Source organism: Rutidosis leptorrhynchoides, chromosome 10, assembly GCF_046630445.1.
Source record: "Rutidosis leptorrhynchoides isolate AG116_Rl617_1_P2 chromosome 10, CSIRO_AGI_Rlap_v1, whole genome shotgun sequence".
Lineage (NCBI taxonomy): Eukaryota > Viridiplantae > Streptophyta > Magnoliopsida > Asterales > Asteraceae > Rutidosis > Rutidosis leptorrhynchoides.
This window is the reverse complement of record NC_092342.1, coordinates 137211466-137237796: the sequence shown is the minus strand read 5'-3', so window position 1 is coordinate 137237796 and position 26331 is coordinate 137211466. Positions and strand designations below refer to the sequence as shown.

Sequence of the window (26331 nt, the reverse complement as noted above, 5' to 3'; positions counted from 1 at the left end):
AAAAGTATATTTTTATCATATATAAGCTTTAATATAAATTTTTATTTATTAATAAATGGTTTGTATTATTTACTATAGTAAAATCTGATAAATATAAATATATATATATATATATATATATATATATATATATATATATATATAAACGACTACATTTAAGTTATATAATAAACATGTATAGTTTTTTGAAAGTTATTTTGGGTCAAATTAATTTTTGTTGACTTTTGCATGTCGATCTCGAGCATTAGGATTGTGATACACTACGACTTGACCTAAATTTTAGATAGATATTGACCAACATATAAAAATATATACTTACTATAGGTTCGTGAATCCGAGGCCAATCCTGCGCTTGTTCAGTGCCGTCATATGCATAATGGCTACGAAATACAGTATAGTGAGTTTCATTTGCTCCCTTTTTAAATGCTTTTGCAATATATATTTTTGGGACTGAGAATACATGCGCTGATTTTATAGATGTTTGACAAAATAGACACAAGTACTCAAAAATTACATTCTATGGTTGGATTATCGAAATCGAATATCACCCTTTTAGCTTGGTAACCTAAGAATTAGGGAACAGTACCCCTAATTGACGTGAATCTTAAAGATAGATCTATGGGCCTAACAAACCTCATCCGAGGTACGGATGCTTTAGTACTTTGACTTATTAATATACAGACGAGAGGATTCTGTTTTGGGGATATTCTATATGCATCTTGTTAATGTCAGTTACCAGGTGTTCACCATATAAATGATTTTACCTTAATGCAGACGAGAGGATTCTGCTTGAGGATTATGTTATAAAAAGAAAATCTTGTGGTCTATTAAATTATAGAAATGATTATTATGATAAACCTATGAACTCACCAACCTTTTGGTTGACACTTTTAAGCATGTTTATTCTCAGGTATTAAAGAAATCTTCCGCTGTGCATTAGCTCATTTTAAAGATATTACTTCAAGTCATTCATGGCATATTTCAAAAGACGTTGCATTCAAGTCGTTGAGTTCAATAAAGATTATAATTAAGTAAATGATAGATTAGGTCAATTAAAGTTTGGATATTATGAAATGGTATGCATGCCTGTCAACTTTCGATGAAATGAAAGTTTATCTTTTAAAAACGAATGCAATGTTTGTAAAATATATCATATAGAGGTCAAATACCTCGCGATTTAATCATATGTTATTGTATTCGTCCTTATGGATTAGAACGGGTCATCTCAGAGGAGGTGCACAGTGGATCTTGTGCTCTTCATTCAGGCTACAAAACTATTGCGGCGAAAATAATGTGAATGGGTTATTTTTGGCCTACCTTGTATCGTGATGTTGCTCAAATTGTTAGACGATGTAAAAGTTGCCAAAGGCATGCGCCGCAGAATAGAAAGCCAAGGCATGACATGATCCCAATTAATTCACCATGGCCGTTCTACAAATGGGCCATTGATATTGTGGGACCATTCCCTCCAGGAGCGGGAAATGTGAAATTTCTAATTGTAGCAATTGATTATTTTACTAAGTGGGTAGAAGCTAAAGCTTTGCGCACAATAACTGGAGTGCAAGTGCGGAACATCGTGTGGGAATATATTATTTGTAGATTTGGCATCCCACGAGAACTTGTAAGTGATAATGGGGCACAGATTGCGAAGGACCCAATTCTAAGTTGGTGTGAGGAATTGAATATAATCCAAAAATTCACATCAGTTGTGCATCCTCAAGTAAATGGGCTATGAGAAGTAACTAACCGCGATATTGTTAGCGGAATTCGAAAGTGCTTGAATGAAAAACGAAATGGATGGGTTGATGAACTATCAAATGTATTATGTGAAATGTCCCGTTCATATTGATTATAAACGTTCCATATTAATTGATTTCGTCGCGAGGTTTTGACCTCTATATGAGACGTTTTTCAAAGACTGCATTCATTTTTAAAACAACCATAACCTTTATTTTATCGATAAAGGTTTAAAAAGCATTACGTAGATTATCAAATAATGATAATCTAAAATATACCGTTTACACACGACCATTACATAATGGTTTACAATAAGAATATATTACATCAAAAATAAGTTTCTTGAATGCAGTTTTTTACATAATATCATACAAGCATGGACTCCAAATCTTGTCCTTATTTTAGTATGCAACAGCGGAAGCTCTTAATAATCACCTGAGAATAAACATGCTTAAAACGTCAACAAAAATGTTGGTGAGTTATAGGTTTAGCCTATATATTATCAAATCATAATAATAGACCACAAGATTTCATATTTCAATATACATCCCATACATAGAGATAAAATTCATTCTTATGGTGAACACCTGGTAACCGACATTAACAAGATGCATATAAGAATATCCCCTATCATTCCGGGAAATCCTTCGGACATGATAAAAACAAATTCGAAGTACTAAATCATCCGGTACTTTGGATGGGGTTCGTTAGGCCCAATAGATCTATCTTTAGGATTCGCGTCAATTAGTAGATCGGTTTACTAATTCTTAGGTTACCAAGCAAAAGGGGCATATTCGGCTTCGATCATTCACCTAATGTAGTTTCATTTACTTGTGTCTATTTAGTAAAACATTTATAAAACTGCATGTATTCTCATCCCAAAATATTAGATTTTAAAAGTGGGACTATAACTCACTTTCACAGATTTTTGCTTCGTTGAGAAGTAAGACTTGGCCACTGGTCTATTCACGAACCTATAACAAATATGTACATATATATCAAAGTATGTTCAAAATGTATTTACAACATTTTTAATACGTTTTAATGTTTTAAGTTTATTAAGTCAGCTGTCCTCGTTAATAACCTACAACTAGTTGTCCACAATTAGATGTACAGAAATAAATTGATATATATTATCTTGAATCAATCCATGACCCAATGTATACACGTCTCAGGCTAGATCACAACTCAAAGTATATATATTTTTGGAATCAACCTCAACCCTGTATAGCTAACTCCAACATTACTGCATATAGAGTGTCTATGGTTGTTCCAAATAATATATATAGATGGGTCGATATGATATGTCAAAACATTTGCATACGTGTCTATGGTATCCCAAGATTACATAATATATTAGAATACATGTATAATACAATATAAGTTAGCTAGGATATGATTAATATAAATTTGTTACCAATTTTCACGTAGCTACAACAAGCAAAAATATCCAATCTTGTTTTACCCATAACTTCTTCGTTTTAAATCTGTTTTGAGTGTTTCAAGTTGCTATGGTTTCATATTGAACTTAAGTTTATGAATCTAAGTAGAAAAAGTATAAGTTTATAGTCAAAAATACAGGTTACAAGTCATTTTTGTAAAGATAGTCATTTTAGTCGAAAGAACGACGTCCAGATGACCATTTTGGAAAACATACTTCCACTTTGAGTTTAACCATGATTTTTGGATATAGTTTCATGTTCATAAAAAAAATCATTTTCCCAGAAGAACAACTTTTAAATCAAAGTTTATCATAGTTTTTAATTAACTAACCCAAAACAGCCTGCGGTGTTACTACGACGGCGTATATCCGGTTTTACGGTGTTTTTCTTGTTTTTCGGTTTTAAATCATTAAATTAGCATATCATATAGATATAGAACATGTGTTTAGTAGATTTTAAAATTCAAGTTAGAAGGATTAACTTTTGTTTGCGAACAAGTTTAGAATTAACTAAACTATGTTCTAGTGATTACATGTTCAAATCTTCGAATAAGATAGTTTTATATTTATGAATCGAATGATGTTATGAACATCATTACTACCTCAAGTTTAGTAGGTAAACCTACTGGAAGTGACAAGAAATGATCTAGCTTTAAAGGATCTTGGATAGCTTGAAAGTTCTTGAAGTAGAATCATGACACAAAAACAAGTTCAAGTAAGATTATCACTCGAATTAAGATAGTTATAGTTATAGGAATTGAATCAAAGTTTGTATATGAGTATTACCTTGATTTAGAATGATATCTTACTGTAAACAACAAGGATTTCTTGAGGTTGGATGATCACTTTACAAGATTGGAAGTGAGCTAGTAAACTTGGAAGTATTCTTGATTTTATGAAATTAGAACTTGTAGAATTTATGAAGAACACTTAGAACTTGAGAGAGATCAATTAGATGAATAAAATTGAAGAATGAAAGTGTTTGTAGATGTTTTTGGTCGTTGGTATATGGATTAGATATAAAGGATGTGTAATTTTGTTTACATGTAAATAAGTCATGAATGATTACTAATATTTTTGTAATTTTATGAGATATTTCATGCTAGTTGCCAAATGATAGTTCCCACATGTGTTAGGTGACTCACATGGGCTGCTAAGAGCTGATCATTGGAGTGTATATACCAATAGTACATACATCTAAAGGCTGTGTATTGTACGAGTACGAATACGGGTGCATACGAATAGAATTGTTGATGAAACTGAACGAGGATGTAATTGTAAGCATTTTTGTTAAGTAGAAGTATTTTGATAAGTGTCTTTAAGTCTTTCAAAAGTGTATAAATACATATTAAAACACTACATGTATATACATTTTAACTGAGTCGTTAAGTCATCGTTAGTCGTTACATGTAAGTGTTGTTTTGAAACCTTTAGGTTAACGATCATGTTAAATGTTGTTAATCCATTGTTTATTATATCTAAATAGATGTTAAATTATTACATTATCATGATATTATGATGTATTAATATATCTTAATATGATATATATACAATTAAATGTCGTTACAACGATAATCGTTACATATATGCCTCGTTTCGAAATCATTAAGTTAGTAGTCTTGTTTTACATATGTAGTTCATTGTTAACATACTTAATGATATACTTAATTATAATTTTATAATGTTAAACATAGTGTATCAATATCTTAATATGATTCATATTTAATTAGTAAGACGTTGATATAACGATAATCGTTATATATATCGTTTTCGAGTTTCTTAATTCAGTAGACTCATTTTTATGTATATAACTCATTGTTAAAATACCTAATAAGATACATACTTATCATAATATCATGTTAACTATATATATCCATATATATGTCATCATATAGTTTTTACAAGTGTTAACTTTCGTGAATCACCAGTCAACTTGGGTAGTCAATTGTCTACATGAAACCTATTTCAATTAATCAAGTCTTAACAAGTTTGATTGCTTAACATGTTAGAAACACTTAATCATGTAAATATCAATTTCATTTAATATATATAAACATGGAAAAGTTCGGGTCACTACAGTACCTACTCGTTAAATAAATTTTGTCCTAAAATTTTAAGCAGTTGGAGGTGTTGAAGTATCTTCTGGAAATAAGTGCGGGTATTTATTCTTCATCTGATCTTCTCATTCCCAGGTGAACTTGGGTCCTCTACGGGCCTTCCATCGAACCTTAACAATTGGTATCTTGTTTTGCTTAATTCTTTTAACCTCACGATCCATTATTTAGACGGGTTCCTCGATGAATTGAAGTTTTTCGTTGATTTGGATTTCGTCTAACGGAATAGTGAGATCTTCTTTAGCAAAACATTTCTTCAAATTCGAAACGTGGAAAGTGTTATCTACAGCCGCGAGTTATTGAGGTAACTCAAGTCGGTAAGCTACTGGTCCGACACGATCAATAATCTTGAATGGTCCAATATACCTTGGATTTAATTTCCCTCGTTTACCAAATCGAACAACGCCTTTCCAAGGTGCAACTTTAAGCATGACCATCTCTCCAATTTCAAATTCTATATCTTTTCTTTTAATGTCAGCGTAGCTCTTTTGTCGACTTTGGGCGGTTTTCAACCGTTGTTGAATTTGGATGATCTTCTCGGTAGTTTCTTGTATTATCTCCTGACCCGTAATCTGTCTATCCCCCACTTCACTCCAATAAATTGGAGACCTGCACTTTCTACCATAAAGTGCTTCAAACGGCGCCATCTCAATGCTTGAATGGTAGCTGTTGTTATAGGAAAATTCTGCTAACGGAAGGTGTCGATCCCAACTGTTTTCGAAATCAATAACACATGCTCGTAGCATATCTTCAAGCGTTTGTATCGTCCTTTTGCTCTGCCCATCAGTTTGTGGATGATAAGCAGTACTCATGTCTAGACGAGTTCCTAATGCTTGCTGTAATATCTGCCAGAATCTTGAAATAAATCTGCAATCCCTATCAGAGATAATAGAGATTGGTATTCCATGTCTGAAGATGACTTCCTTCAAATACAGACGTGCTAACTTCTCCATCTTGTCATCTTCTCTTATTGGCAGTAAGTGTGATTATTTGGTGAGACGATCAACTATTACCCAAATAGTATCAAAACCACTTGCAGTCCTTGGCAATTTAGTGATGAAATCCATGGTAATGTTTTCCCATTTCCATTCCGGGATTTCAGGTTGTTGAAGTAGACCTGATGGTTTCTGATGCGCAGCTTTGACCTTAGAACACGTCAAACATTCTCCTACGTATTTAGCAACATCGGCTTTCATACCCGGCCACCAAAAATTTTCCTTGAGATCCTTGTACATCTTCCCCGTTCCAGGATGTATTGAGTATCTAGTTTTATGAGCTTCTCTAAGTACCATTTCTCTCATATCTCCAAATTTTAGTACCCAAATCCTTTCAGCCCTATACCGGGCTCCGTCTTCCCGAATATTAAGGTTCTTCTCCAATCCTTTGGGTATTTCATCCCTTAAATTTCCCTCTTTTAAAACTCATTGTTGCGCCTCCTTTATTTGAGTAGTAAGGTTAGTGTGAATCATTATATTCATAGCTTTTACTAGAATTGGTTCTCTATCCTTTCTGCTCAAGGCGTCGGCTACCACATTTGCCTTCCCCGGGTGGTAACGAATCTCAAAGTCGTAATCATTCAACAATTCAATCCATCTGCTGCCTCATATTCAGTTGTTTCTGATTAAATATGTGTTGAAGACTTTTGTGGCCGGTATATATAATACTTTTGACCCCATATAAGTAGTGCCTCCAAGTCTTTAATGCAAAAACAACCGCGCCTAATTCCAAATCATGCGTCGTATAATTCTGCTAGTGAATCTTCAATTGTCAAGATGCATAAGCAATTACTTTCGTTTGTTGCATTAATACACAACCGAGACCTTGCTTTGAGGTGTCACAATATATCACAAAATCATCATTCCCTTCAGGTAATGACAATATAGGTGCCGTAGTTAACTTTTTCTTCAACAATTGAAACGTTTTTTCATGTTCATCCTTCCATTCAAATTTCCTCCCTTTATGCGTTAATGCAGTCAAGGGTTTTGCTATTTTGGAAAAATCTTGGATGAATCTCCTGTAATAACCAGCTAGCCCTAAAAATTGGCGTATGTGTTTTGGAGTTTTCGGGGTTTCGCACTTTTCAACGATTTCAATCTTTGCTGGATCCACCTGAATACCTTCTTTGTTCACTATATGACCGAGGAATTGAACTTCTTCCAACCAAAATGCACACTTTGAAAACTTAGCGTACAGTTTTTCTTTTCTCAGCAACTCTAGCACTTTTCTCAAATGTTCTTCATGCTGTTGATCATTCTTCGAGTAAATAAGTATGTAATCGATGAAAACAATGACAAACTTGTCAAGATATGGCCCACACACTCGGTTCATGATGTCCATGAACACAGCTGGTGCGTTAGTCAATCCAAACGGCATAACCATAAACTCGTAATGACCGTAACGCGTCCTAAAAGGAGTCTTCAGAATGTCATCCTCTTTCACCCGCATTTGGTGATATCCAGAATGTAAATCGATCTTCGAATAAACCGACGAGCCTTGTAGTTGATCAAATAAGTCATCGATTCTCGGTAATGGGTAACGGTTCTTGATGGTAAGTTTATTCAACTCTCGGTAGTCGATACACAACCTGAATGTACCATCTTTCTTCTTGACAAACAAAAAAGGAGCTCCCCATGGTGATGTACTTGGTCGAATGAAACCACGTTCTAAAAGTTCCTGTAACTGACTTTGTAATTCTTTCATTTCGCTGGGTGCGAGTCTGTATGGAGCACGAGCTATTGGTGCAGCTCCTGGTACAAGGTCTATTTGAAATTTAACAGATCGATGTGGGGGTAATCTCGGTAATTCTTTCGGAAATACATCGGAAAATTCTTTTGCGACGGGAACATCACTGATGTTCTTTTCTTTAGGTTTAACTTCCTCGATGTGTGCTAGAATAACGTAACAACCTTTTCTTATTAGTTTTTGCGCCTTCAAACTACTAATAAGTTTTAACTTCACGTTGTTCTTTTCTCCGTACACCATTAAAGGCTTTCCTTTTTCACGCATAATGCGAATCGCATTTTTGTAACAAACGACCTCTGCTCTCACCTTTTTCAACCAGTCCATGCCAATTATTACATCAAAATTCCCTAACTCGACTAGTATTAAATCACTTTTAAACGTTTCAACCCCCAGTTTAATTTCTCTCTCCCGACATATATTATCTGCTGAAATTAATTTACCGTTTGCTAATTCGAGTAAAAATTTACTATCCAAAGGCGTCAATAGAAAACTTAATTTAGCACAAAATTCTCTACTCATATAGCTTCTATCCGCACCCAAATCAAATAAAACATAAGCAGATTTATCATCAATAAGAAACGTAATCGTAACAAGCTCCGGGTCTTCCTGTGCTTCTGCCGCATTAATATTGAAAACTCTTCCACGGCCCTGCTCATTAGTATTCCCCTGATTCGGGCAATTTCTAATAATGTGGCCCGGTTTTCCACATTTATAACAAACAGCGTTGGTATTACTTGCTCCGACACTATTCGTTTCGGCATTACTTGTTCCGACATTATTTGTTCCTTTAGTTCTATTAAAGTTTGGTCCGTAGACCTCACACTTTGTCGCGCTATGACCATTTCTTTTACACCTGTTGCAAAATGTCGTGCAAAACCCCTGATGATTTTCTTCACACCTATGACATGGCTGTTTTTGGTTTTTATTGCCATTGTTGTTATTGAGGTTGTTGTTGGGATTGTTATTATTGTTGAAACGGTTGTTGTAGTTGTTGTTGATGTTGGGATGTTTGTTGTAGTTATTGTTAGGATTGCGGTTATTGTTGCGATTGTTATTGCGGTTGTTGGGATAGTTGTTGCGATTGTGGTTGTAATTGTTGTTGTTGTTGTACTGGTGACTCTTGTCACCGTTTTCCTCCCACTTCCTCTTGAGTTGTTTCGTGTTGACTTCTTCGGCCGCCTGCTCTTTAATTCTTCCCTCAATCTGATTTATGAGTTTATGAGCCATTCGACTTGCCTTCTGTATAGAAGCGGGCTCGTGTGAACTCATATCTTCTTGAATCCTTACTGGTAACCCTTTTACAAACGCGTCGATATTCTCTTCTTCATCTTTGAATGCTCTCAGATACAATAGGCACAACTCTGTGAATCATCGTTCATATATGGTAACATCGAACCCTTGTGTTCGTAACTCTCTAAGTTCTGCCTTGAGTTTATTGACTTCGTTTCTAGGACGGTACTGCTCGTTCATCAATTGCTTGAATGCTGACCACGGTAGTGCGTAAGCAGCATTTTGTCCTACCTGTTCAAGATAGGTGTTCCACCACGTTAATGCAGTACCTGTGAAGGTATGCGTAGCGTACTTAACTTTGTCCTCTTCAGTACACTTACTTATGGCAAACACCGATTCGACTTTCTCGGTCCACCGTTTCAATCCAATTGGTCCTTCGGCTCCATCAAATTCTAAAGGTTTGCAGGCAGTGAATTCTTTGTAGGAGCATCCTACACGATTTCTTGCACCGTTAGCTGCATTGCTAGATTCAGAGTTATTGTTGGTATGTAGCGCAGCCTGTACTGCGACTATGTTTGCAGCAAGAAAGGTACGGAATTCCTCTTCGCTCATATTCATGGTGTGTCGAGTAGTCAGTGCCATTTCCTTCAAAATATCCAACTGAATCGAGTTAATCATACAGAATATTAAGAGTAGTCAATAGTATTTCGTATCATAATATGAACTCATTTATAAAAGCTTTTTCTTCATATTAGCGTTTTATAAGTTTAAATTCGGGTACTACCTACCCATTAAGTTCATACTTAGTAGCTAATATACAATTCAACTACTACAATTCCATATGAAAAACTGATTATAATAATATATCACATACAAATATTCTTCAAACTTACAACTTCGCTATAATACATATAACATGAAATATAGTACACTTTGATACAGGACAGTTTTGAAGATAAACCTAGTTAATACGCAAGTTGTTCAGCAAAGGAAATAAAGACACGTAATTCATAAGTCCAAAAACAAGTCATGCATTCTGGTTTTACTAAGACGACTTCCCATGCTTGGTCTTGTGGAAAATAACCGTTATGACCATTGGCTAGGCAGCATGTTGTAATGTCGTTAAAAGGACGAGGGTTTCGTAATGTCCAACAGCCGCATAATAATCTAAAAACCTTGTTTCTCACCCCAACTACTGAATCCGTCACTTGTGGGAAGGTTTTATTTAAAAGTTGCAATCCGATGTTCTTTTTTTCACATTGGTAAGAAGCGAACATCACTAACCCGTAAGCATAACATGCTTCTTTATGTTGCATGTTAGAAGCTCTTTCTAAAGAACGGAGTCCTATGTTGGGATATGTTGAGTCAAAATAGGTTCGTAACCCGTAGTGTAAAATTGCATCTGGGTTTCCCGCACTAAATGCCTTAAAGAAAACTTGGCGTAACTTAAAGTCTCCCCAATGTGATATACCCCATCTTTCAAAGGAAAGCCTTTTATATACTAAGGCATGCCTGAAATGTCTTTCAAACATTTGACAAACTAATTTTGCCGTAACTAATTATGCTGATGAATTCTGCACGACTCTAGACAAGATTTCATCAATCATATCTTCTGGTAGGTCTTCTAAAATTTTTGGTTGTCTATCCTTAACGTCCATTTTGTGTTTTTATACTATAAAATAGACAAGGATTAGATTCGTAAAAGATAATTAACAAACAATACAAGCAATTTTTTTACATAGAACATAAAAGTACAAGCACACTACAATACATATAATACACAACATGATTACAACCCTCTACTCTGAATCAATGGTTTCTTTTTCTTCGGATTTGGTTCGTTTTCCTAATTTTCTAGGGATATATAATGATCCTCTAATACGAGCCGTCGTTTTCCATAATGGTTTAGAAAAACCTGGTGGTTTAGAGGTTCCCGGGTCATTGTTACATTTTAGGAAATACGGATGTTGTCGATACATATAAAGTTCATCGGGGTTGGAATCGGGTTTCTCTATTTTTATACCTTTTCCCTTATTATTTTCTTTCGCTTTATTAAATTGGGTCGAGGTAATTTCTATAACATCATCGGAAACATGGCATAAGTAACAAGCTTGCAATTGTACAAGTGATGGTAAAGACCACTTGATAGTTAATAAAATAATTCAAAGTGTTTGCGAAAAGAATGAGACTTGAAAATTTTTGCCCAACGTATTTGATCTAGCCATACTTGGATGCTTCGTACAAAACACACATTTGTTCCTAAGGATCATTTTGGTGGACTTAGAAGATTCATAATGTGCATAAAGCACATGCATATAGGTTGTTTCGCATAAAGTAATTGTTTGTTATGTGCACAATAATGAACAATGAAATTGCAAAGGACAATGCTAGTAATTATGGATATTATTCTTAAGTGCCATATAAATAATAACAATTGCAATTGATAAATAGAAAATTTTATTAAAATGCCGCGGAAGTTACTGGGAAAGTACAACAAATATGATAAATGCGCTTATTGTTGCGCTTGCGTTGTGAAATCCTATTCCTAACTGTCTAAGTCTAGTTTAATGATGTCTTTGACGGGAGCATTTTTATCTTGACTTATGGCGTTCAGTTTTGGAATAAGAATTTCACGAATTCCTTCTTTCGCCAAAACGAGCATTTCCTCTGCTTCTTCAAGAGGGCAAATGAGCTTTTCAATGTATTCCGGCATCGGCTCCGGTTGACCCGCTTAAGTTGCTGTAACGCTGTAACATATGTTTCAAATCGCTGAGAAACAGGGCGTGAATCCATAATTTTTTACCCAAACACGGGCAAATGTTCGCGAAGTTTGGCGAAATTAGATTCCACAGTTGTTTTTGTGGTTATGGCTGCATTCAAGTCAGCTTGAGATTGAACAAGTTTGTTTTTCATGATATCATGTGCCACTTGAAGATTGTCCTTTTCAATGGATTTTTCGGACAATTCTTTTTTCAAATCCTCCCCAGACTGTTTAGTTGTTTGCAGATCCGCAGTGACGTATGATAGTTGTTTTTCTTTGGCGAAAATTTTGGATTGAGCAGTCGCAAGTTTGGATTGCTCCTTTTTCAAAAAATCAAGAAATTTATCTTGACGAGACATTGCATCAAACGCAGATGCAAATGTCATGAATTTTTTTTGCACAAAACAGTTAACGCATCACCATGCGAAAGTTTGCTGAATTCAGTGCTGAATTCATGGGGGAGGGCTAATTTCATATGCTGCCTTTGATCTAGAGCAACTTCTGGAGATGCGCACAGGTAGCCTTGAAGGCCATCCACTTTTATGGATTTTAATGTGCTGGGTGGAGTGTGCCAGAGATCTTCATATTTGGAAAGATCAAATATCGGAGGTGAACTTAATTGTGTTGACGGCGGCGGAGTTACAGTTGTTTCCGCTGAAAATGAATAATAAACAGATACGTTAGGATAAGTATACTATAGGTATTGCTCAATGCGAAAATAACAAAATGAAAAATGTACAAAATTACCAATCTCGGGTTCAGTAGGGGTAACTGAGCTGGATCGAGTAATCCTTTTTGCAGTAGAACCAATTAGAGGAGATGTAGCTTTACGCTTGTTTGGGGTTTCAGTTACTGCGCCAGTAACAGGATACTTAAGCGCAGATTTTGACGTTCTTGATTCTGGACTTTTTAGTCTTTCAGCAAGAAATTGTTTTGTGTCATCTTTCTTCTCAATTTCTGAAACCTTCATAGTGGTGATTAATGCAAGTGTAAACTACTTGTGAAAAGAGTAAGATGATAAGGGAAGAAAGTGTTGAAGAGTAATGCAAACGAGAAAGAAAAATGAATGTGATAAAGTGTGTTTGATGAAATGGTGATTGAAACCTATATAGAGTGAAGATTAAAATCTTAAACAACTCAATGTAATGGTTATAAACGCAATGATGTTTAGTCAACGAATATAAAAGTAGCCGTTAAGAAAGCATATAGCCGTTGCATTCCGCAAGGTATAATGCAACTGTGCGTGAAGTTGTACGTAAACTTTTGATAGAGACAGACGAACTGCAATTTTTTATTTTTTGGAGTTTACTGTCTTACAATTTTTTGCAAAAATGTAACACAATAAACGGGGGGACTTGATCATATACATACACATGTATATGTATATTTTTAGTGCGAAAAGCTATTTAAAGGCAAAAGACACAAGATATTAAACCGCGGTAAGTATAAATGTACGCGGTGGGACTGCGCGGAATATTAAAGAGTGCGTAGGCTTCTCGCAGTACTTGTGCGGAATGCCTAAGTGCGCGTGCATCTTACTTCCTATAAATAGGGAGCTTGGCCTCTCATTTGAGGTTGTTGATTCTGGAAGGATTGCCCTGGCCATATTGATCTCTCTTGTGAATTCGCCCGAGACTTGATCTTTGTTGGCTAAGGTAATTTACGAAGACCGGGACATGGTTGTTGATCGTTTAACACTTAACGAAATATGACAATAAGGTCTCAAAATCCTAATCGACATCCATTATACCCCCTCATTGCACTCAATCCTTGATTAGCCTTAATTGGATAATCTAGGATTGATCACGCGTACTACCGGATGTTGCGTCTTATGTGCACGCACTGCCTATAAGCGGGCTTACATCAGTACATCGCCTTCGTCCAGGGTCGTTGACAGTCATGGACGATAATTCCGGTCTTACGAACGGCTAGGTTAATGACGTTGCGTAAAACGTCATCTGACTTCCGTCTGCCGTTAGTAGTATACTTATGTGATTTACGTTTAACAGTTTGAGGTATTCGTTATGCGTATCATTAAGTCCCTCCAGTTCGGTTGTGCTGGTTTGCAAAAAGTAGTGATGCCGAACTAAGAAATCATTACTCTAGCCCTTATGTCTATAAGTTACCACTCCTGATTGGACGTATATTTATTGATGAACATAATTCATGAATTTAATGATGAACACAAACAGTTGACTTTTTTCTCGAATCTTTTACCTTGAAATTCGAATTCGTTTCTTCGATTTAGGAACTGAGATTTTATAGATAGTTTCACGATGAGATTGTGAACACTTCTACATTTTCACATTTCCTCATATCGTTCCTAATTGATCCGGAGACCTAATCGCCTTGACTTTTTGAAGAACGAAAAATACGAATCAAATAGCTTCAAATCTGTTGATGTTAATTCAATTTGATGATGAACGAGGTTTAGGATTATGATATAGGTCATGTACATGGGTGGCTTTATGTAGGGGAAGGGGGCGCCCGGCTCCAGTGAATTTGCAGTTTTCAGCAATTTTTAGTGTCAAAATATCGAATGTTTCAACTTTACCCCAAGTTGATTTGTTTTTACCTCAAAACCTACATATTTTGCCCCAAAATCTTCAAAATATTCTCAAAAAAAACATCCAAATTTTGCCCAAAAACCTCCATATTTCACCAAAAAAATTCGTACGTTTTAAACAAAAATTTCACCCCCGTTGAAAAAAAAAATAATTCTTCCGCCACCGATCATGTATTTCAGCTCAATTCATTGTAAGAATCATCATGAAAAGAATTCACAATTTGAAGGTGATGAACGTACTGTTGAACCACAATCTGAAGGTGATGAAGAACATGAACGTACTATTGCAGTTCCCCACAATTTGAAGGTGACGAGAAATCATGTGCAATTGATTTAAAAACTGAAATTTATCCATTAGATCTCAACTTAAATTAAGAATTCAAATGAATATTTCTCTTTAAAAAATTACATATTCATTAAATTCACCTTTTTTTAACTTATATAAAAACTTACATGTTTGCAAAACACATGATTACGTCGTACATATTGATTTAAAAAACGTGATTATAATCATACGAATACTTTACTAAAATAAATATAAAACCAAACACAATTGAATATAAGAGTAGAATTTCCTAAATCCTGCGGAATAATATCTAACTTATAAAGTTAGATATAAATGAGATCATATTAACTCGACCGTTTTGGATCTACAGAAAAGCATCTTTATTTTTTTACTCCGTATTTAATATTTGAAATTGAAATTTTTATAACAGAAGCAGTATTGACTAGTAGTTAACTAATATGACCGTTACTCTTCTTTCTTTATTTCAAATATACGAACACCCAAAACACAAAAGCACACAAACAAAATATTTGAACCACATATGAACATGAAAGAATCAGAAAAACAACAAAACACAAATGATGAAATAATGCAAAATCTCAGATACGTAGCCAATGATTTCCTTCTTAGAGAAGAATGGGAACAATCAATTCAAACATATTCTCAATTCATCTCACTCTGCCAAACCCACATTTCAAATCTTCAAACCCGACCCGACCCAAAACTCCAAAGATCTCTCTGTTTAGCCTTTTCAAATCGAGCCGAAGCAAGGTCTAGAACTCGCGATTTCGATGGAGCTTTACGAGATTGTGATGAAGCGTTGAAGATTGACAACACCCATTTTAAAACCCTAATGTGTAAAGGTAAGATCCTGCTTAATTTGGATGGATACAGTATGGCTTTAAATTGTTTCAAGATTGCAAATCTTGATAACCCCAATAATGTAGATTCTGAAACCTTAAATGGGTATTTAGAAAAATGTAAAAAGCTTGAATTTTTATCAAGATCTGGGGCATTTGATTTCTCAAATTGGATATCAAATGGGTTTAAGGGTAAGCTTCCTGAGTTAGCAGAGTATATTGGTGCTATAGAAATCAAGAAATCTGAAATTAGTGGCAGGGGATTGGTTGCAACAAAGAACATTGATTCTGGTACTTTGTTGGTTGTTACTAAAGCTATTGCAACTGAAAGAGGGATACTGCCCGAATCGAATAAAGATGATTCAGGTAAAAATTCTCAATTGGTAATGTGGAAGAATTTTGTCGATAAAGTTGTCGAATCAACGTCGAATTGCCAAAGAACGCGTTGTTTAATTTCAAAGTTATCATCTGGCGAAAATGAGGAAGCTCTTGAGGTTCCTGATATAAGTTATTTTAGGCCTGAATCAGAGAAAGATTGTAGTTATTCGACTGAAAAGATTGATATGAATGTTATGTTAAGTGTATTGGATGTGAATTCACTTGTTGAAGAAACATTTTCTAGTAAATTTTCGGGTAAAAAAGGTGATTATCATGGTGTTGGGATATGGATTTTAGCATCTTTCATTAATCATTCGTGTCATCCTAATGTCAAGAGATTTCATGTTGGTGACCATGTTATTATTCATGCTTCTAGGAATATAAAAGAAGGTGAAGAGATCACATTGGGCTATTTTGATGTGTTTTCGCCATTAAAAGCCCGAAAAGAAATGGCAAAGAATTGGGGGTTTGATTGTCATTGCAAGAGGTGCAAATTCGAGAGCGAAATGTCTTTACAACATGAGATGAGTGAGATTGAGATGGGATATGAAATAGGGGCGGATGTCGGTACAATGGTGTATAAACTAGAAGAAAGTATGAAGAGATGGATGGTGAGAGGTAAACTAAAGGGATACTTAAGAGCTTCATTTTGGAAGGTTTATTCGGAACTTTTTGTATCCGAAAAGTTCATGATGAAGTGGGCGAGAAGGGTTCCGACAATGGACGTGGTGGTTGAGAGTGTCGTTGAGGCGGTCGGCGGCGATGAGCGGGTTTTAAGTGTGGTTATTGAAGGGTTGAAGAGGAGTAGTGGTGGTGGTGGTGGAATGATGGAGATGGAGAAAGCAATGAAGTTAGGAAGAGGAGTTTATGGGAAGGTAATGAAGAAACAAGCAATGAGAAGCCTACTTTGTTGATCATATTGGAGAATATGATAATTTAATTTTATGCAATTGTTGTTCTTTATGTTTTTCTAGAGTAAATCCTCATTGCAATAGGTAGTTAACTTTAGAGTTTAAGCAGTTTACAGTTTCTTAGTGATTTTTATTGTGTTCTAATCGAAATTTAAGATTGGATTATAATAAGAAAGGGTTATTGTTATCATCAAAAATGTTAGTTACTTGCATTTTCACATGTTTGATAAAAAGTTTATTTTGAAATATAAAATGTTGCTCCATGTATATCTTTATCCTCACACACTACATTTTTTTTATCAATATACACATAATTATCTATTTTACCCTTAATTATACTTAAAATAATAATATAAACTCACTAGATTAATCTAGAAGCATAACTGTAAATGTATAAGGTAAATGTGTACTTGGATCAAAAAATAGTGCGTGAAGATCTCCCATATTTTATGGTATTAATAAAAGTTGTTTGTTTTAAAAAAAATGTTTGGTACGAGTCACTTTTGTATGATGATATGCAAGAGATGCAATGTTATTGCAAGTTTGTTCACTTTTTTATTCATCATTATTATGAGCACCTTAGATGTTTTTGAAACTTTTGATTATATTATGTTACGGAGTAATATAAGTAAATAGATAAGGTCATTTTAATTCTTATTATCTACTGTATAACTAAATCTATCGTTTCTTTTTTGAGTAAAACTTCTATTGACATATTTCTTTATCATTCTTTAATTAGCATTCACTACGAAACCTAGTTAACTTTAAGTGATAGTCCACATCAACATAAATTCGCCTTTACTCAACCACATTTTTAAAGGGAATAAAAGGAAATAATTCCGTGAATATTAGATGTTGCATTTGATGATGGAGATGAATTAGCTTTAAGACTTTCCTTGATTGCTATATTGGACTCTAGTGAAAATATCTCTTCTCATGGCGATATGTAGAAATGAGAACAATGGAAACAAAAACATAAGAAACATAAGAAACAAATATATCACATTCTTAAACTTTTATAATTTGTCATTTTTCAATATTAAAGATAAATTGGAACCTCAATAATTAAAGCATTTGCATTGATGTATACATATAGGATAAAATTAAAATAAGTTCATTGAACAAGAACTTAACATTTCTCTTTCTCATGTTATCTATCCTTTTGAAATGTAGATGTCATAGAAAAAGACTTCATGTCAATCATGGAATAATGCCCATATTATGTAAGATACATGACTATGTTATACGGTGTACAAGTGAATGGAATCGATAAAGAAATTGAGGACAACTACACATATTTCAGAGTAGTAGTTCCTTAAATATGATTTTAGAAAAGATTAAGGTAATTGGTCAGCCTGGTGCGGGTTGGGGCGGTTTTAGGTCAAAACTACATCCATGACCATTATTGCGATTAACTATTTTCCCTAACCATTGGGTGCGGTTAAAAGCGGTTTGGTTAATATGGTTAAATTGGTTAACGATTAATTATAAAACGGTTAATGTGGTTAACCATTTACGGAACAAAATTAATTTAATAAGTTTGTTTCTATACTACATAAATAACATTTTAATATGAGACTAGGTCATTGTCTCATATTTCTAATCGAAAATAAAAGTAGATCAATGTCGTTTTTACACTCTAAATTGATGCAAAAGACCATAAATTAGACAAAGCATAAGTTCACGTAAAGTTATTAATAAATAAACATTCCTTCAAACTGTATTCTCTCTCCATCCGAGAGTCATAGATCAAAGTGTTTTTCATTAGTATGTTTCCCTTTGGTATAATCAATATGTATGCTTAACTTTTTCCAACTTAAAAGTCAAAATAATGTTACACATTATTCTATAAGGTTTAATATTTCAACATGTTGATCATCTTCCATAAAATGATCATATATAAAATACTAAATGGTGCGGGTGCGGTTAAATCGGTGCGGGTACCTATTACTTTCATAACCGACCCATAAAGTGCGGTTAATTCAAAAGTGTTAACCAAACATGCGGTTATCCATTTGGTTTGGTTAATTTGGTGCGGTTTGATCGGTTAACATGGTTACGATTCGGTTAATACGGTTTTTTGCTCACCCCTATTGGTCCATATGCTTTACCTTAAATTACGTGGTTGATTCCTGTACCGTTTTTCACCATTGATCAATGTGGTTTGCAAATATTGTAGTGACCCGGACTTTTTCATGATTATCCCATGATTATATATTAAATGAAATTGATATTTACATGATTAAATGTTTCCAACATGTTAAGCAATCAAACTTGTTAAGACTTGATTATTTGAAATGAGCTTTATATAGACAATTGACCACCCAAGTTGACCGGCGATTCACGAACGTTAAAACTTGTAAAAACTATATGATGATATATATATATATATATATATATATATATATATATATATATATATATATGGATATGTATATAGCTAACATGATATTATGAAAAGTATGTATCTCACTAGGTATATTAACAATGAGTTATATACATAAAATGAGACTATTAAATTATGAAACTCGAAACGATATATGTAACGATTATCGTTGTAACGACATTTTAATGTATATATATATATATATATATATATATATATATATATATATATATATATATATATATATATATATATATATATATATCATATTAAGATATATTCATTATTGGTGATTTGTGTCACCAATATGATTTAAGTGTAATGGGGTTAATTTGTTAACCAAAATAACCCTTGATAAATATCGAACAAGTTTGGGAAAGTGTGGAGTGCACACTTGTTTGAACTTATCTTGATTATGACGGGGGTTCGGGGGCAGCGCCCCCGATAGCGGGGTCCAAGGGGTGGCAACCCCTGGCGGAGTCCAAGGGGCAGAGCTTTCAACAACTTTTGATTTAAAAATGTATATTCATTTTTTTGTTTAGGGCAGAGCTTTCAACTACATGTATATTCATTTTTTTGTTTGGGTTAATATCGCTTTATTAAAAATGTGTTAAAATTTGATTTAAAGCTTTCAACAACATTAAATGAGATCGTTAACTTAAAGCTTTCAAAAACAATACTTACATGTAACGACTAACGATGACTTAACGACTTAGTTAAAATGAATATACATGTAGTGTATTAAGATGTATTAGTACACTTTTGAAAAACTTCAAGACACATATCAAAGTACTTCTACTTAACAAAAATGCTTACAATTACGTTCTCATTCATTTTCATCAACAATTCTACTCGTACGCACCCGTATTCGTACTCGTATAATACACAACTTTTAGGTGTACTTACTATTGATACATACACTCAATAATCTGATCTTAGCAGCCCTAAATGACTCATCATCCATTATAGAAACATGTAGGGATTAACCTTTGTCATTTACCATGAATGATTAAGCTAAATAACAAAACTAGAAAAGCCTTTGTTGACTAACTAAAAAAAACGTGGGATTAGCATGGATATATACATCCATTTCATGCTAGATTACTACATCATATTACTCTCTAAACACACACACTTTCACCTCTTCTAACTCTCATCATATTCAGTAAGTTTTGATCTCATAATCAAAGCTTAGATCACCATAAAAAGAATCATTCAAGAACACATCAAGAATACTTCAAGAAACCTTTCAAGATTGCAAGATTACTTTCAATCTTTCTAATCCATTCAAAGTAATCATCTAAGATCAAGAAACCTTTGTTATTTACAGTAGGTTATCTCTCTAATTCAAGGTAAAACTCATATTCAAACTTTGATTCAATTTCTATAACTATAACAATCTTATTTCGAGTAGAAATCTTACTTGAACTTGTTTTCGTGTCATGATTCTACTTCAAGAACTTTCAAGCCATCCAAGAATTCTTTGAAGCTAGATCAATTTTTGTCACTTCTAGTAGGTTTACATACTAAACTTAAGGTAGTAATGATGTTCATAACATCATTCGATTCATATATATATATATATATATATATATATATATATATATATATATATATATATATATATATATATATATATATATAACTATCTTATTCGAAGATTTGAATATGTAATCACTAGAACATAGTTTAGTTAATTCTAAACTTGTTCGCAAACAAAGTTAATCCTTCTAACATGACTTTTAAAATCAACTAAACACATGTTCTATATCTATATGATATGCTAACTTAATAATTTAAAACCTGGAAACACGAAGAACACCGTAAAATTGGACATACGCCGTCATAGTAAAACCGGGGGCTGTTTTGGATTAGATAATTAAAAACTATGATAAACTTTGATTTAAAAGTTGTTCTTCTGGGAAAATGATTTTTATTATGAACATGAAACTATATCCAAAAATCATGGTTAAACACAAAGTGGAAGTATGTTTTCCAAAACAGTCATCAAGACGTCGTTCTTTCGACTGAAATGACTATCTCTTACAATATTGACTTATAACCGGTATTTCTGACTATAAACTTATACTTTTTCTGTTTCCTTTCATAAATTTCAGTTCATTATAAAACCATAGCAACTTGAATCACTCAAAACGGATTTAAAACGAAGAAGTTATGGGTAAAACAAGATTGGATAATTTTGCTTGTTGTAGCTACGTGAAATTTGTAACAAATCTATACAAATCATAACTTAACTAACTTATATTGTATTATACATGTATTCTAATATATATTATGTAATTTTGGGATACCATAGACACGTATACAATGTTTTGACATATCATATCGACCCATCTATATATATTATTTGGGAACAACCATAGACACTCTATATGCAGTAATGCTTGAGTTAGCTATACAGGGTTGAGGATGATTCCAAAATAATATATATACTTTGAGTTGTGATTGATAATGCTAAAAACGAACATATATTTCATAGCATTATTCCTCAAGAAAGACAAGCTTTTAGTTGCAATTGTTCTATTTACAAGTGATATTCGTTTAAATAATAAAAGGTGAAGACAGAAGACAGATTCGACGAATTGAAGACACAAACGACCAAAAAGCTCAAAAGAACAAAAGACAATCAAAAAGGTTCCAATTATTGATAAGAAACGTCTCGAAATCACAAGAGTACAAGATTCAAAACGCAAAGTACAAGATATTAAATTGTACGCGAGGACGTTCGAAAATCCGGAATCGGGACCAGATTCAACCCGAATTCTGATCAAAAAAAAAACATCCTTTTTCTCTTCCTCTTCAACGTAAATATATTTATATTTATAATTTATATTTTAATTTTAAATTATAATTCTAATAATAAGGGTATGTTAGCAAATGTTGTAAGGGTGTAAGTCGAAATTCTGTCCGTGTAACGCTACGCTATTTTTAATCATTGTAAGTTATGTTCAACCTTTTTATATTAATGTCTCGTAGCTAAGTTATTATTATGCTTGTTTAAAACGAAGTAATCATGATGTTAGGCTAATTATTAAAATTGGGTAATTGGGCTTTGTACCATAATTGGGGTTTGGACAAAAGAACGACACTTGTGGAAACTAGACTATGGGCTATTAATGGGCTTTATATTTGTTTAACTAAATGAAAGTTTGTTAATGTTAATATAAAGATTTACAATTGGGCGTCCTTATAAATTACCATATACACTCGATCGGACACGATGGGCGGGGTATTTATATGTACGAATAATCGTTCATTTAACCGGACACGGGAATGGATTAATAGCCACTAGAATAATTAAAACAGGGGTGAAATTACATTCAAGGGTAATTGGTGTAATTGTTAACAAAGTAGTAAAACCTTGGTTTACACGCAGTCGATAACCTGGTGTATTCATTAAACAAAGTATTAAAACCTTGTTACAATTCGAATCCCCAATTAGTTGGAATATTTATCTTCGGGTATAATAATAATTTGACAAGGACACTTGCAATTTATATTTATGACTGATGGACTGTTATGGACAAAAACCAGACGGACATATTGAATAATCCAGGACAAAGGACAATTAACCCATGGGCATAAAACTAAAATTAACACGTCAAACATCATGATTACGGAAGTTTAAATAAGCATAATCCTTTTATTTCATATTTAATTTCCTTTATTTTATATTTAATTGCACTTCTAATTGTCGCACTTTTATTTATTGTTATTTTATCGCACTTTTAATTATCGTACTTTTTAATTATCGCAATTTTATTTTATCGCATTTTTATTATTCGCAATTTCATTATCGTTATTTACTTTACGCTTTAATTTAAGTCTTGTATTTATTTTATATTTTACATTAGGTTTTAACTGCGACTAAAGTTTTAAAATCGACAAACCGGTCATTAAACGGTAAAAACCCCCCTTTATAATAATAATATTACCTATATATATATTTGTATTTTTATAAAAGTAAACTAATATAGCGTTGAGCTTTGTTTAAAGATTTCCCTGTGGAACGAACCGGACTTACTAAAAACTACACTACTGTACGATTAGGTACACTGCCTATAAGTGTTGTAGCAAGGTTTAAGTATATCCATTCTATAAATAAATAAATATCTTGTGTAAAATTGTATCGTATTTAATAGTATTTCCTGCTAAAATTTAATAGTATTTTATACCCCTCTGCTTTGACATCAAGTATTTTTGGCGCCGCTGCCGGGGACTATCTTAAAAGCCGGAAGCGCAACGCTAATAAAAAAAAAAAAAATTTTTAGTTACTTTTATTAAAAGTCGCTTTTGTAAAAATACGTTTTAATTATTCAAAAATATAAAAAGAAGAAAAAAAAAAAAACAAAAATATTAGTATTTTTAAGATTTTGTTAAATAGTTAAGTTTTATAATTTCCTTTATTTCTATTTTAGTTTATAAAAATATAAATTTTATTAAACATCTTTTATTTATTTAAAAAAAACAGAAAACAAAATAAAAAGAAAAAAAAAAATAAAAAGAAAAACGCGTAAAAAGACAAAGCTGTCAACTGAATTCCTGAACCCCGCGACTTGCGGGGTTTTCCTCTTTATTTGCCGCGACTCGCGGAGACCCTCTGACACACGGACAAAAAACCCTAATCACGGGTTATTTTTAATTATTATTATTATTAAAACCTAAATATTATTATTATTATTAATTTTAGTTTTATTTTTACTTTTTACTTTATATTTATGTATTTAGTATTAATTAAGTTTTTATTAAATTGTAAAATTAATAGTTTAGTAAAATAAATAAAATAAAATAATATTTTTATAAAAATTGTACTTTTTACAACTTTTTGTATATTTTTATATTTTTGTACCTTTTTAATCGTTGTAGCGTAACTTTTGTATTTTTTAGCTCATAATTAATTTTAAACTTAGTTTTTGCTATAGTTATTTTTACTCCTATATTTTTAGGCTTTGCCGTAGAATTCCTTAAGTGCTTTTTCTTTAGACTAAGATTTAGGTGCTTTAGAATTTTGCGACGCCTTTTTAAGTTTTAGTTTCTTTTTAAGTTATTTCCATTTGGGATTTAGTTTTTCCTGTAAGCTTTAATATTTTTAGACACCTTTTACTATGTATCAATTATCATTCCAATTAGTAATTTCAATTTGCGATTATAATTTTAAGTTAGTTGTAGTAATAAGGTTAAATTAGTTAAGTATTTTTAAGTTTTTATAAGTTTCTTTTATTTTTCCGTCGTCTTTTATTTTTCAACCATTTTTTTTTCTTTTTCAACCTTTATCGACGAACTCTTTTTCTCTCTTATTTCTCGCTATTCTAGTTTTAGGACTTAGAATTTTATTCTACTTCTTATCTAAATTTCTTAAAATTACGAAAATTTATTTTGAGTGGTTAAATTAATAGACATCAAAATTTTCTGGTTCGTAGTAATAGTTGGATTTGTACGTGGACCGGGTTATTGGAGCCAAACAGTCCTCAATTATATTGAGACCAAACGAATCCTGCCCCTCTGCTGCATCTTTTGGCTATTCGAAACGTGGGCAAAATCAGAAAAGTCTATTAATTGAATAACTTATATAATTTTTCTTTCCTTTTAAAAACTAATAGGATATTCAGTGAATGCACCGAGTAAAACGTTCACCACCTTTCATACGTTCACCACCTGTAACTCGATCAAGACATCGTTTAACAAATATAACCGCCGTTGATTTTTCTTTAGAATCGTCATCCAGTCGACCAAGTACTTCAGTTCAAATTTCCGATAATCCATTTTTTGAACCCAACCTCACAATTGAGAATCCAGAAAATATTCAGGAACGGTTCATAGATCCTGAACCATTAAACTTTCCTCCGGAACCACCAATCATTCAAACAGAGATTGTTGAGGAACGAACTATTAAATCAGAATCATTCAGTGATACCGATTCAACAAATTCAATTATGGAGAATCTGGAACCTTTAAGTATGGAAGACCGAATGAGAGCTAAACGCACTGGCCAAGGTCACGCAATTACTCATCCAGACATTAATGCGCCAGATTATGAAATCAAAGGACAAATTTTACACATGGTGACTAATCAATGCCAATTTAGTGGTGCGCCGAAGGAAGATCCAAATGAACATCTACGTACCTTTAATAGGATCTGCACACTATTTAAAATCCGAGAAGTGGAGGATGAACAGATATATCTCATGTTATTTCCCTGGACTTTAAAGGGAGAAGCCAAAGATTGGTTGGAATCGTTACCTGAAGGGGCGATTGATACATGGGATGTTTTAATTGACAAATTTCTTAAACAATTCTTTCCTGCATCTAAAGCAGTAAGACTTCAAGCAGAAATTGTTACGTTCACACAGAAGCCAAATGAAACTCTATATGAGGCGTGGACAAGATATGGAAAGTTACTAAGAGGATGTCCGCAACATGGTTTAGACACCTGTCAAATAGTACAAATATTCTACCAAGGATGCGACATCACTACAAGAAAAGACATAGATATAGCAGCTGGTGGTTCTATTATGAAGAAAACCGAAACTGATGCTTACAAAATTATTGATAACACTGCTTCCCACTCGCATGAGTGGCACCAAGAAAAAGATATCATTAGATCATCTAAAGCAGCTAGAGCCGATTCTAGCCATGACTTAGATTCCATTTCCGCAAAGATAGATGCTTTCGAGAGACGAATGGAAAAGATGACTAAGGATATTCATGCTATACGAATTAGTTGTGAGCAGTGTGGAGGACCACATTTGACAAAAGATTGTCTAAGTATTGAATTAACAATGGAACAAAGAGAGAATATTTCATACATAAACCAAAGGTCTGGAAATAATTATCAGAATAATTATCAACCGCCAAGACCGATTTACAATCAAAACCAGAACTATAACCGAAATATTCC

The 26331-nt window shown here is 33.2% G+C and overlaps 1 protein-coding gene across 1 annotated transcript; it reads left to right on the top strand.

The window, feature by feature from the left end:
• Nucleotides 1-15417: 15417 nt before the first annotated feature.
• Nucleotides 15418-17095, top strand: LOC139873435 (methyltransferase FGSG_00040). The gene has a single exon (XM_071861363.1). The coding sequence runs from the start codon at nucleotides 15419-15421 to the stop codon at nucleotides 17027-17029; it is 1611 nt and encodes a 536-aa protein (XP_071717464.1). The 5' UTR covers nucleotide 15418; the 3' UTR covers nucleotides 17030-17095.
• Nucleotides 17096-26331: the final 9236 nt, after the last annotated feature.

Bases quoted from the DNA above. Each gene is read 5' to 3' on its own strand.
- LOC139873435 (XM_071861363.1), top strand. From the start codon at position 15,419: ATGAACATGAAAGAATCAGAAAAACAACAAAACACAAATGATGAAATA.